Source organism: Pan troglodytes, chromosome 14, assembly GCF_028858775.2.
Source record: "Pan troglodytes isolate AG18354 chromosome 14, NHGRI_mPanTro3-v2.0_pri, whole genome shotgun sequence".
Classification (NCBI taxonomy): domain Eukaryota; kingdom Metazoa; phylum Chordata; class Mammalia; order Primates; family Hominidae; genus Pan; species Pan troglodytes.
In genome coordinates, this window is record NC_072412.2 from 42,009,846 (window position 1) to 42,023,721 (window position 13,876).

The 13,876-nt window shown below is 40.0% G+C and overlaps 1 protein-coding gene across 4 annotated transcripts in view; it reads right to left on the reverse strand.

The window, feature by feature from the left end:
• Nucleotides 1–13,876, reverse strand: part of EPSTI1 (epithelial stromal interaction 1) — a 103,981-nt gene that overhangs the window by 53,502 nt on the left and 36,603 nt on the right. For all 4 annotated transcript variants that reach the window (XM_063792102.1, XM_016925260.4, XM_001152734.8 and 1 more), the window contains one exon: nt 13,413–13,486. In XM_063792102.1, the coding sequence (XP_063648172.1) occupies nt 13,413–13,486 (74 nt within the window). The remainder of the gene's footprint in view (nt 1–13,412; nt 13,487–13,876) is intronic.

The following is a 13,876-nucleotide window of genomic DNA, read 5'->3' on the forward strand; positions in this document are numbered from 1 at the left end:
CATTGCCTCAGCCTAGAACTTTCTTTCTGGTTCTCAGTATGGCTGGTTCCTTCTCATCATTTATCTTCAGTTCAAATGTCATTTTCTTGGAAAGTCGGGTCCTACCTATCATGCTAAGGAGATGTTGCCTTCCTAGTCCCATTATGCTCTCTTACCCTACCTCTAACACTATGTTCCTTCATAGGAATTGTTCGAATCCTACACAGTTATCCTACACAGTTCTTTGTCAGCTTGTCTATTTTCCACATTTGCTCATGGAGCCATATTTGCTTTATTCATAATACATGCCTAGAACCTAGTATAGTGCTTGACACACACTTATCGGTGCTTATCAGTTTAGAGGATTTTTCTGTTTGGGGTTTTTAAGAGACAGGGTCTCCCCTGTGTCACCCAGCCTGGAGTGCAGTGGTGTGATCATAACTCACTGCAGCCTCTAACTCCTGGCTCAAGTGATCCACCTGCCTCAGCCTCCCAAGTAGCCAGGACTACAGGCACGTGCTACCACACCTGAATCATGCTCATTGTTGAATAAATGAAAGCTCCTTTCCTAATGTGAAGTATTATCAATCCATTGATATTTTTGCCACTGAAATAATAAAATCTATATTTGTGTTTCTCTAATCATTAGTGAAACTGAATATTTTGATTCCTATTTCCTCTTTTAACTGCTTGTTCAAGTAATTTGCCAATTTTTGAGTTGTTATGTTCTTATTATCCTATAAACATTCTTTGTGAAATTAAGCCTTTATCCATTATGTTTGAGGCAAATATTTTTTCCTAGATTATTATTTACTTAAAACATTCTTCATTATATCTTCTATCATAGATTTTAAAATTTTTATGTACTTAAAGCTATGGTCTCTCTTTATGGCTTCTGAGATTTGTATATTGCTTAAAAAGGAGTTTCTACCCCCAAAGTATAAAATCATCCTTCACTACATTTTTATTGTGTTGATTCAATACAAATTGTCAAATTGTCTATTCTTTTGACATTAGTTTGAAAGAAATACTTTCATTCATAGTTAAAGTCCTAAATACTGAATTTTTATATAAACATGGGTCTACTTTAGATTCTCTATAGCATTCAATAATTCAATTCATAGATTGATTACAATGCCAATAACAGTTTGTTATTCCAACCAGCTTTAAAGTTTTTAGTCTTTTATCTCAAAGTAATTTCAGTTTTGGTTTTAATTTTTCCCCAATAGTCATTTTTAAAGATAGTTTAAATTTTTTAATTAAAAAATTAGCTGGGCCTAGTGGTGCACACGTGTAGTCCCCCTACGTGGGAGGCTGAGGTGGGATGATTGCTCAAGCCCAGGAGGTCAAGGCTACAGCAAACCATGGTCATGCCACTGTACTCTAGCCTGGGTGACAGAGCAAGACACTGGAAAAAAAAAAAAAAAAAACAGAAAAATTTTTTAGGTAAACAGACTTTATAATTTCATATTGCTTAATTTCTAATTTTACTCCATTTTTCTCAAGGACTGTGGCTTTCTAGGATTTGGGGTTTTTTTTTTTTGGAGGTTACCAAGAGTCTTTGAGGCCTTGAACATGGCCAATTTTGTAGTAGATTTTAGTCATTCTTCTTAAAGTCAGTATTTATAAAGAATATGTGTTTTCATATATTGGGTACATTTTATGTCTATACAATTATGCTTAGCATTGTTATTCAAATCCTCCTTTCTTTACAGAGTTTTTTGGTTCACTTGGTCTGTTAATTTCTATGGAGAATTAGTTAAATAAAAGGAAAATTTGGCAAATCCATAGTCTATATTAGAGACAAATAGTTTTTGTCGTATGTATTTCAAATCTATTTTGATAAAGATTTGTGACTCGCATTTTCCTTTGGATTATATATTTCATCTGCATAAATATCTTTTATCGTGTTGAATGTTTTTCACCTTGAATTCAATTTGTCTCATACTAATATTGCTTCTTTTGTTAACATTTACGTGTATAACTTTGTTTTCAACTCTTGATTTATAGATATTCTTTGTAATCAAATATAGCTAGATTTGTATTTTTTTTAGGCAATCCAAGAGCTTTTATTCTAATAAGATAATTTAGCCTGTATACCTTTTTTGTGAATGCTGACTTATTGGACTTAATATTTTGCTTGTTACTTTTTATTGAAAAATTCCCCCTTCTTTTCTGCCTTTTATTGTAAAGGCAGAAATTGATGATCAAATTTTTATTTGTTGTATTATACTTATATGTTTTTGTGTTATTTATCCTAATTTGTACATATAATTAGCATATAATTAAACATATAATAAGCACATTTATTTTTCTATGAATCTCTGGAATTGATATCAATATCCAACATTCACTCATACAACAAAGGAAAAAAACTTATTGTAGTTCATATCCCTGTCTCTTCCTTGTGCCTCTTCTAGTGCTAAAATCCTCCATGATTTTAATTAGATCCTGTTGATTCTTATTTAAACAGAAAAACAAGCACATATTTGACCAAAAATGTCACTGTCTTCTTTGTTCACAATTGTTCTGGTATCTATGTCTTCCTCTTTCTTGGATTTACTATTTGTTTGACTAGCATTCATTTTCATGTACTTTTTAAAATACGGCTCTTAGAGCTCACATAGAAGTGATGAAGTTGGCTATGCAGATGGCTTGTCTCCAGGATGGGGACCACATATTCCCCCAGGTATAGCATGTTTACCAGAAGCACTTTCTGGGCCCCAGGGCCTTCCTAGTGAATCTTATGCATCAAGAAGAGGTTCTCAGGCTCTATTGTTGGGGGTAAAGGCTGGAGTTGGCTGCTCACTTTCCTTCACTTCTTCCTCTGCTGTCCTTGTTGGAGTTACACTGTATTCAGTGTCTCTTTCCAAACACTATCCTGGATCTCTTATGTGGATTGTATCAGTTAATCTTCTTCTGAGTTAGCAGTTATTGTTACCCCCTACCCCAGGCTATATGTGAGGAAACGAGGCCCCAAGAGGTTAAATAATGTTCTATTAATGAGGAAAAATGTTATAATTTAAACTCAGGCAGTCTAACCCCCAGATCCCCTGCCCTCCCAAAAGGAGAACATGGATGGTACTAGGTTCCAGTGATAAGAAAACCAAGTGAAACTATTTTGTAAAAAAGGAACTAGTCAACTTTTATTTTTTACCAATTATTAATTGCATACAGAGAAAGACAAAAACTGGCTTGGCCAACCTATAGAATGGGAGAAAATTGTTGCAATCTATCCACCTGACAAAGGGCTAATAACCAGAATCTACAAAGAATTTAAACAAATTTACCAGAAAAAAACAACCTCATCAAAAAGTGGGCAAAGCATATGAACAGACACTTCTCAAAAGAAGACATTTATGCAGCCAACAAACATATGAAAAAAAGCTCACTATCACTGGTCATTAGAGAAATGCAAATCAAAATCACAATGAGATACCATCTCATGCCAGTTAGAATGGCGATCATTAAAAAGTCAGGAAAAAGTTGCTGGAGAGGATGTGGAGAAATAGGAATACTTTTACACTGTTGGTGGGAGTGTAAATTGGTTCAACCATTGTGGAAGACAGTGTGGCAATTCCTCAAGGATCTAGAAACAGCAATATCATTTGACCCAGCAGTCCCATTACCGGGTATATACCCAAAGGATTATAAATCATTCTACTATAAAGGCACATGCACACATATATTTATTGCAGCATTGTTCACAATAGCAAAGACTTGGAACCAACCCAAATGCCCATCAATGTTGGGCTGGATAAAGAAAATGTGGCACATATACACCATGGAATACTATGCAGACATAAAAAAGGATGAGTTCATGTCCTTTGCAGAGACATGGATGAAGCTGGAAACCATGGTTCTCAGAAAACTAACACAGGAACAGAAAACCAAACACCGCATGTTCTCATTCATAAGTGGGAGTTGAACAATGAGAACACATGGACACAGGGAGGGGAACATCACACACCAGGGCCTGTAATGGGGTGGGGGGCTAGGGGAGGGATAGCATTAGGAGAAATACCTAACATAGATGATGAATTGATGGGTGTAGCAAACCACCGTGGCACGTGTATACCTATGTAACAAACCTGCGCATTCTTCACACGTATCCCAGAAATTAAAGTATGATAAAAAATAAAAATAAAAAACTGGCCTGGCACTCACAGCTAGGACTTGGTGTTCTCCTGTTGAAAGTAACCAATGTTACATAATGTCAATATCAGAAGAGGTCACTGTGACTATAATAGCTCATAACAAAAACAAGATCACTCTATAACATGTCTGAACACAGAAAAATACATGGACCTTGTACAAACTATAATAGTGACCAAAGATCCCAAAATTATGGCTAATATGAGTGACTTCTGCTTCTTTATCAATTACAGCATGAGTCTCACTCTGGTCTTCCTTCCTTCTAGATAGAATTGATTAAGACACCTCATCATAGACCTACCCCTGCTTCCTGATAAGATCCAATTCAGAGCAAAGCTCTGCTTCCTTAAGTCTTCCCCTAAATCACCTACGTATTAGTCTGTTCTCACACTGCTAATAAAGACATGCCCGAGACTGGGTAACTTACAAAGAAAAAGAGGTTTAATTGACTCACAGTTCCATATGGCTGGGGAGGCCTCACAATCATGGCGAAAAGTGAAGGAGGAGCAAAGACACATCTTACACGGCGGCAGGCAAGAAACAGTGGGTGCAGGGGAACCACCCTTTATAAAACCACCAGATCTCATGAGATGTATTCAGTATCACAAGAACAGCAATGGAAAAGACCCACCCCCACGATTCAATTACCTCCGGCCAGGTCCCTCCCACAACACATGGGAATTATGGGAGCTACAATTCAAGATGAGATTTGGATGGGGACACAGCCAAACCACATCAACCTGACACAGACCCAAATGCTATAAGTCCTTTCTGACATCTAAGATGGCCCATGGTTCCCCATGGTGTGGCTAAGGAGTCTGGAATTCATTTTATAGGCAGTAGGAATAGGAGATAATCAAATCTGTTTGACCAGTAGAGTGACATGACTAAAGCTATGTTTTAGAAAACTAAACTTGACAAAACATGTAAGACAATGAAGAGACTGGTTGCAAAGATAGTAACAAACTCATTGCAGTAGTCCAGGGGGTGACAAGAAATCACAAAAGACACAGGCCATGATTCAAGTGGCATGTGATAATACTGACGTCAGGGCAGTGGCAGTGGGAATGAAAATGAGGTAACATACACCAGGATATCTGCAGGGAGAATTGATAGTGGGTAGAGATTGTGATATGGTTTTAACCATCAACATAATTTTACATTCAATAGGTAGGAATTCCTCTGACCAGATTTTTCATAAGCTGTTCAGTCTTATTCTGAACAAAATAGATATGAGATTTTTGTATCTATAAGTTCACTTTATTAGCATAAGATAGAAAGTTATGAATAGGATGACTTTCTATTCACCTTACCTGGATTATAAAATTCAAGGCTGGATTTAAGCCTACCATATGGATAAGGGATTAACTGAGCCCTTAAGTGTCTTTCAGAAGCTCCCATGAAGGGCATTAGAAGTTTTGTGAGCATATTGGAAGGCAAACTTGGTGCCTATGTGTGCATATTCAGCTGACTTGCCTGGATTCTCAGCTCTAAGAGACTAAAATAGATGAAGATGTGCCCCATAGGAACTAATCACACTATTATTCAAATGCAAGTAAAAAAGATGCATGGTTTCAATAGCAAAAATGAAGAAAACTTTCCAATATTACAATCGACAGGCTGAGCTCAAGGTGGTGCAAGGCAATTTAGAAATAGGAAGACCCTATTTTGGAATGCGCTTGGTTCCAAGAGCTTTTCCAACTGAGGTTTTTAGAACTGAGCCCCTTCTCCCCTAGAAACAATGCTGGAAATCGTACGTAGGAATAGAGTGCAGCCAGGAGAGGTCACAAAAGCCCACCTACCCTACAGTAAGTTTAATTAAGGTACTAATCCATGTTGGGCCTGGGAAGAGGAGGTCATTCATATATGCTGATCCCAGAGAAAGCAGACACATTTCCTCTCTTTACTTTTGCCTATTCTAGCAAAATCCAGATATTGGTAGGAAGAAATAGAAGTCAACTGCCCAAGTCTTTCTCTCTAAGCTGTCTGTCCCACCCTCTCCAATAGTCCTCTCCACAGGTAGCCTGTGTTTCTACAGTGCTCACCACCCCTATGTACTTTGAAGGTCAGGAATATCTGAGCACCGTCTCCTGTCAGAACAGCAGCGGTATTAGAATCTCATAGGAGCACAAACCCTATTGTGAACTGCACATGTGAAGGATCTGGGTTACATGCTCCTTATGAGAATCCAACTAATGCCTGATGATCTGAGGTGGAACGGTTTCATCCCAAAACCATCCCCCTTGCCCCATTCATGGAAAAATTGCCTTCCACAAAGCCAGTTCCCTGTGCCAAAAAGGTTGGGGACCACTGCTTTATATACACTATAAACACAGATAAGTAAAACACTACTCACAGATGTAAGGGACAATAGTTACTCTTGCCTCACTACAGGCACACGGGCATAGACTCTTTCCACTTCCCCCTCCTCCCTCCTCCCCTGAAACACAATGTTGTATTAGTGGCCAGTCCCCACTAAAAAACAACATTTCATATGAATTTCAACAAAAAGATATTCACAAAATGTGTTATTTTACTACCTGTACTTTTAACACATATCAGGCACTTCAGAACATCTAGAAGAAAGCCCAGACATTTCAAAAAAAAAAGTACTTAGTATTGCCAACCATGTATACAGTAGTGAGGAATAAAATACACACACAAAGCGATGGTTAAAATATGAAAATGTCCCCTAAATATGATCAGTCTAGCATGGAGCCTTCTTCTCCTCCTTCTCAGGTCTTCCACCCCAAGTCCTCTTATCCACTGAACAAATGTGGACATGTCATCCCTGATGTCACTTCCAGAGGTGGTCTCACAAATCCATTTCAAAAAGTCATCCCAGAAGACATTTTATATGATTTTTTTAAGAGGTGAGCATTTGCAAGATGTGTGATTTTATGACTCTTTTATCATAATTTGGCAAAACCTACTTACATCTAGAAGGGCTAGATGTAGCAAGTGTTCTTTTAAAACTTTGGAGAGGTCAGTTGAGAGCAGTTTTTCCTATGACGTACACAGATCTTCTACACAGGGCCAGTACATTTTTCCAAAGACCAGTGGGCCTTTCCGTTGCCCAAATGTGGCTTATCTCCTACTGTTTCTCTTCTGATATGAAGGTATGGTAGATGGGAGATCAACCCCGCCTGGTGGCTTCTAGCAGTTTCATCCATCAGGGCTCTGCTCACCTTCTGGACCGTTAAGGCCTCGGTCCATTGTAATCAATAACGAGGCAGGCCTCACCCAACTGGGACAGAGTGGTCACCCCAGGCCCCGGTCCTGCTGGGTTTCAGGCCAACAGAGGTGGCGGAGTCGGGTCCGTCTGCAGACCCACCTTCCAGGCCTCACCCCACAGCGCTCTCCACGGTGTTCCCGCAGCTGCCAGGCTTCCCACCCTGCACACCGGCGCCACCCAAAGCGGCTGCATCCTGAAGGCTTCATCTAGGCCAGGCAGGGTTAGGCCGGGAGGCCCAGCAGCCAGCTGGGTCTGGGCTCAGAGAGGCGGCTGCCTGATGGTCAAAGAGGTGGAGTGGAGAGAGGGGTCCTCCTCTGCATCGAGGCCTGGGCCCTGCCGGTGCACAGCCATGGCAAGGGCTCCAGGTGCCTGCAGAGCAGAGGCTTGCTTGTTCTTGGACCCCAGCTTTCCTGGGAGGGCCATAGGGGAAGTGGCCATGCTTCACTTCTCACCAAGCTCTCTGCAGGAACTCCAGAGTGGCTTGTTTTTTTTGTTGTTGTTTGTTTGTTTTTTGTGTTTTTGTTTTTTTCGGTGAGACAAGGTCTCGTTCTGTGCTCAGGCTAGAGTGCAGTGGCGGCATGACCATAGCTCACTGTAACCTCAAATTCCTGGGCTCAAGAGATCCTCCCACCTCAGCTTTCCAAGGAGCTGGGACTACAGCCATGCATCACCACTCCCAGCAAATTTTTGTATTTTTTGTAGAGATGAGGTCTCCCTATGTTGCCCAAGCTGGTCTTGAACTGCTGACCTCAGGTAATCCACCTACCTTGGCCTCCCAAAGTGCTGGGATTACAGGTGTGAGCCACAGCACCCAGCCTCATAGCAGCTTCTTATTACTTTATTTGATTAAAAGAACAAAGCACTTTGTATTTTAAAACCATATGAATATATAATCTGTTACATTTAATGTGTAAACAAGAGATAAAATCCCAAGCCCCCCAACAGACTTAATGGATTCCCTTGTAGCCAAGTGGATTCCAGAAAGAAAAACTAAATTCCAAATTCTAAATGCCCCCTCCCTTTTGGAGTTTAGGCACAACTAACCAGCACATTAAAATAGACGTCATAGACTGCCCTAACACTAACAGACTCTTTGTGGCAATAAGATAACAAATTCCAACCTGACTCCAGTACAGCATCACACGACAGATAGCAGACCCTGAAGGAAATAAAAATTTTTTACCCCAAAATATATTTCTTTGGCATATTTTGAAATGGCCCTGTAAAGCTGTCTTTTGTGGGGAAAATTTGCATATGTAGAGACACTCTTACCCCTTCCAGGTCTTCCCCAGATCAAGGAGAGATAAGTGAGAATCTGTTATCTTTAAGGGTTGAAAAGAGAGGCTTTGGCCCAGGCACGTGGCTCACGCCTGTAATCCCAGCACTTTGGGAGGCTGAGGCAGGTGGATCACATGAGGTCAGGAGTTCAAGACCAGCCTGGCCAATATGGTGAAACCCCATCTCTACTAAAAACACAAAACATTAGCTGGGCATGGTGTTGCATGCCTATAGCCCCAGCTACTGGGGAGGCTGAGGCGGGAGAAATCGCCTGAACCCAGGAGGCAGCAGTTGCAGTGAGCTGAGATTGAGCCACTGCACTCCAGCCTGGGCAACAGAACAAGACTCCGTGTCAAAAAAAAAAAAAAGAAAAGAAAAGAGAGACTTTTCTTTTTTGGTCATCAAGTGGCTGTTAGACATGAATTTTAAATTGTTAATGTTTAAAATGTAGCCAATTCTTATATCTCGAGAAAATTCTTAAAAGAACACTTTTTCCTAATACCCGCACACAAAATGAATCTGTCCTGCTTCACTCACATTCCTACCCTAGCTGAAATTCAAACCTCTCTTAACACTCATCCAAAAAAACACAACTGGAAAGATGACTACATCCTGCCCCCACCACCAACAAATTACCAATTAAAATTTTAAATCCTGAGATTTATTTTACCCAATGTTTTAAAGAACCTAAATCATAAAATCCTATCATTGTTTTTTAAAAAAGCCTTATCAACCGTTACTTCACGTCTTCCATCTAATAGAAAAGTCCACCCAAAGGTATCACACATGAATTTTTATAAGTAGTAAATAATTACAGAGACTAAAAATAACCTTGCAAGTTAGACCAAGGCTAACTGCCGATTTCTACCCTCTGTTTTCAGACTCAAGAATCCTAAAACTAATTCTAAATTATGAAATTGGAGTCTGTACCCAGCCAGAGTAGCAGACTTAATGCACCATTAATCTGTTCTGCTCTCAGTCGCTCATTGAAACAGTCACAGTCATTCGATTTTTAGGGAAAAGACAGTGCTGCAAAAGTACATTCCAGAGGTCTTTTCATAAAAACCATCCTGTGTGCTCCATCTGCATGTGCAATCTGCTTGTGTATTTTCAGCCAGCTTGCATGGGCAGATTAATGCGTACAATTAGAAAGCAACCTCACAGGCATTCGATAAACTGCCTTCATTATTACACTCAGGAGAGTCCCTTTGGATGTCAATAAAAGCCTAGTTTTCTGCCTGTTAGCTAAATAATTGACAACACTAAAAATAATCAGAAGCAAATGAACGAAGTCAAGAACAAGGTGTTAAGAAAGAGCACATTAAGATTCTCATGATGGTGCCCCAGGTTGCTATCATGAGCTTTTTCTCCAGCAACTTAGATTTATAGTCCGCTCAAGTCCATGGTTGCCCTCTCTACAGAAAAAAAATACCATTCCTGGTTTGCTGTATGAATCACACATTGCAGCATGGTGAAACTAGCAAAGTATTGACTGGTTTGAAAGAATTTCTTATGTATGTTTCTATTTTATGTTCCTTCATTTAACAGTTTCAGGAGAATCTAATTTGGGAGGTGGGGGTAGGCAGTCTGGTTGGTCTGGCAAAACCTTTGTGCTGTTAAAAATCCAAAGAGGTGGCTGGGTGCGGTGGCTCACACTTGTAATCCCAGAGCTTTGGGAGGCCGAGGCGGGTGGATCACTGGAGGTCAGGAGTTTGAGACTATCCTGGCCAACATGGTGAAACCCTATCTCTACTAAAAATATAAAAATTCACTGGGTGTGGTGGCATGCACCTGTAATCCCAGCTACTTGGGAGGCTGAGGCTGGAGAATCGCTTGAACCCAGGAGGCGGAGGTTACAGTGAGCCAAGATCAAGCCATTGCACTCCAGCCTGAGCAACAGAGCAAGACTCCGTTTCCAAAAAAAAAAAAAAAAAAAAAATCCAGAGCACTTCCCTAGACATTTTTTCCACCATACACTGATTCTAAGGAGGTATGACAAAAACTTGTCATATAGATGATCCATCTTTTATAAATCTCTTTTATATTTCTAACTACATACTTGCTGCTTATTTCATGAGTTATTGGTCTTTTAATTTCAAAAGTAATTCAAAACATAATACTCTTTCAAAGAAGAACCTCACACATATACCTCTTCTTGTGTTTCTCAATAGGCTTTAAAAATCAATTTGAGATACTTCTCAATTTTAGCCAACTCTGTTTTTCCTGGTTAACTGGGACTTTTACAATAAGTAGAAGAAAGAGCAAGAGTGAAATGTGTGTGTAATTGAATTCAGCTCCACTGATAGCAGGCCAGGTGGCTGAGGGCAAACTTCTTTTTTCTTTACAGAAAAAGGGTGATTGATCTTCTGTATTTAGTAAAACACAAACTCAAGAAGCTGGAACTATAAAAGAAAGGAGGTTAGACGCATAACTTCTAATGTCTTTTAAAATTCAAGAATCTCTTACCCTTTACTTTGCCATATTTAGAACTCTCCAGAGAATGAACCCATTCAACTATCCAGTCCTGTGCCCAAGGCCCCTCACTGTTAAGGAGGTCTTCCCTCTTCCAATGTAAAACTAGTATGCCACAAGACAATGACATTTGTTCTCATTTGTGACTCTAGGCTACTAAAGTGGAGAGGTGAAGCCAGATGGACTTCTGGATCAAGTGGGGACTTGGAGAACTTTTCTGTCTTACAAGAGGATTGTAAAATGCACCAATCAGCACTCTGTAGCTAGGATTGTAAAACGCACCAATCAGCGCTCTGTGGCTAGCAAGAGGTTTGTAAAATGCACCAATCAGTGCTCTGTAAAAATGCACCAATCAGCGCTCTTTGACTAGCTAGAGGTTTGTAAAATGGACCAATCAGCACTCTGTAAAATGGACCAATCAGCACTCTATAAAATGGACTGATCAACGGGATGTGGGCAGAGACAAATAAGGGAATAAAAGCTGGCCACCCCAGCCAGCAGCGGCAACCTGTTTGGGTCCCCTTCCATGCTGTGAAAGCTTTGTTCTTTCGCTCTCCACAATAAATCTTGCTGCTGCTCACTCTTTGGGTCTGTGCCACCTTTAAGAGCTGTAACACTCACCGCAAAGGTCCACGGCTTCATTCTTGAAGTGAGCGAGTCCAAGAACCCACCAGAAGGAACCAACTCCAGACACAAAGCCACCAGCCCAGCCCCTAATCTCTCTCAACTCTTCAGGCTGAGCCTCGAAATAAATTCTCATTCATTCTCTACCCATGAAAGGAGAGGCAATGATACATTCACAGTCTTCATCTGGTGCCTCCCTCCCACCATATCTCTCTGCAAGACAGACAGTTTCTCCTGGTACTTAGCTCCTCAGCTTCCCACCAGCTCCTCACTCAAATGCCTTCTTTAGAAGAAGAGTTGGGAGAGACAGGCTAAGGATTCTGTGATGAAAATGAGAGTGATGCTCCTTTTAGCTAAGGAGGATGACATCACTTACCAACACTTTCATCCTACCCCATCCCATCTCCCATCTATTTTCTGGCCTGGGTAGCAGAAACACAGTACCTAACTTGCTAAGGAGCAAAGCAGAGGGTTGAGAAATGTCTCTTCCATTCCTGCCTCTGAATCTTAAAGCAAGAAGGAGCTGCTTATGATAGAGGCAGGATAATTTTAGTGGCATGAGAAATCAGAAGATACTTAGAGGGGGAATATGTTGGAGGGTGTCACAAATATGCTCATCCCAACATCTGAGTGATCTTAAATTCTGCAAACAAGGAACAACAATGGAGCGAGAGAACAGGTGGCAAGCAGTGAATATTTCATATGAAAGTGGAGGGCCCATTACTGGTTCTGGTGGGACCAGAAATTTGTATACAGCCTCCATAAAATAAAAGTTATATGATCCTATTCAACAAGGATCTCTGTAAGAAGGATCACTTCAAGTGCCTGTAATAGTCAGGCACTTTTATGTCATTTACATATTTTATTTAATTCTTGCAAATGGCCTATAAGATAGATATTATCTGTATTTAAGAAAAAAAAAAAAAAAAACACTGACATTCAAAGAGTTTTAGCGAGAGCTAGGACTTTGAACCCAGATCTGCTTGGTTCGATTTCTACCACATTTAGAATTAATGTAGGGCCAGAAATAGGATTCTTTGGTTTTGTCTTTTAATCAATGTGCAGGTAACCTGGCTACCAAGAGTTAGGACATGAGCTTATCCTTAAAGCCTACATAACAAAGTAGATTACGTTATAAAGCACGTAGTAGTTGCCCTATATCTGTTGGCTGCTGTTGTTCACAAATCATACTGCAAATTACCTTGGTGTATGACCACCAGTTGAGACTTTTGCCAATAACTACTAAATGATTTCTCAATTCTTGTCTAGAAAAAAACACAAGTGTATAGTGGTCCTCAGTCCATCAGATAAATCCCTGGTCAGTTTAGATGCTGCTTAGGCACTTCAGTGCAAACACCCTATTCCTTATATTGGTATCCTGGATGTCAACATAAGCAGAAGTACCTTGGATCACCAAAGGATCAAGTCTTCCAAGTTATTTATAATGGGGAATTTCTCAAATTTAGTGTTATTGACTACTAAAGGATACTTTGGTGAGTAGACATGTCTCTCCCACCTTACTTACATGGTGACAGAGTTCAATTACATAATTGATACAACAGCCAATAATCCAATACCAGGTGTTTTGACAAGTTACCATCACCTGAATTTAAAACCTCTATGAACAATCTGCCTATAAAGGCACGAAGTTCTGAAAACATTAACTTACTATTGCTGATGCTCTCTAAATGCTTCTCTTCTAAGGTTTTCTTGAAGTCTTTTTTTCTCCTCCAGTTTATTGCTCTGAAATTGCAAATATCAAAACATAACTCATTAAGGATGCTTTAAGCAGAGTCATGATGCTAAAGTTACCCAAGGTCCAAAATCCTAAGGTTCAACTGGCCTTGATAGTCTAATGCAGTATCCTGCTAGAGGCTCCAAGATGGTAGTCCCTGTCAGACCCATGGGCACTGCACTGAAAGCCAGGAGCTCCAAGTTCTTTCCACCGCTCCCCTCTCCCAACTTGATTGGTATAATCACAGAACCAGCATTTTGCGTTTTTATTCTTTAGTTCAAATGATAGCAACATTTATTTTTTAAGCAGTGCTTTCAAAATGTTTTAATGAAAACATGAAATTTCCATACCAAGTATGTTAAATTAAAATTATAATAAATGGTTAAACAGCTCACACA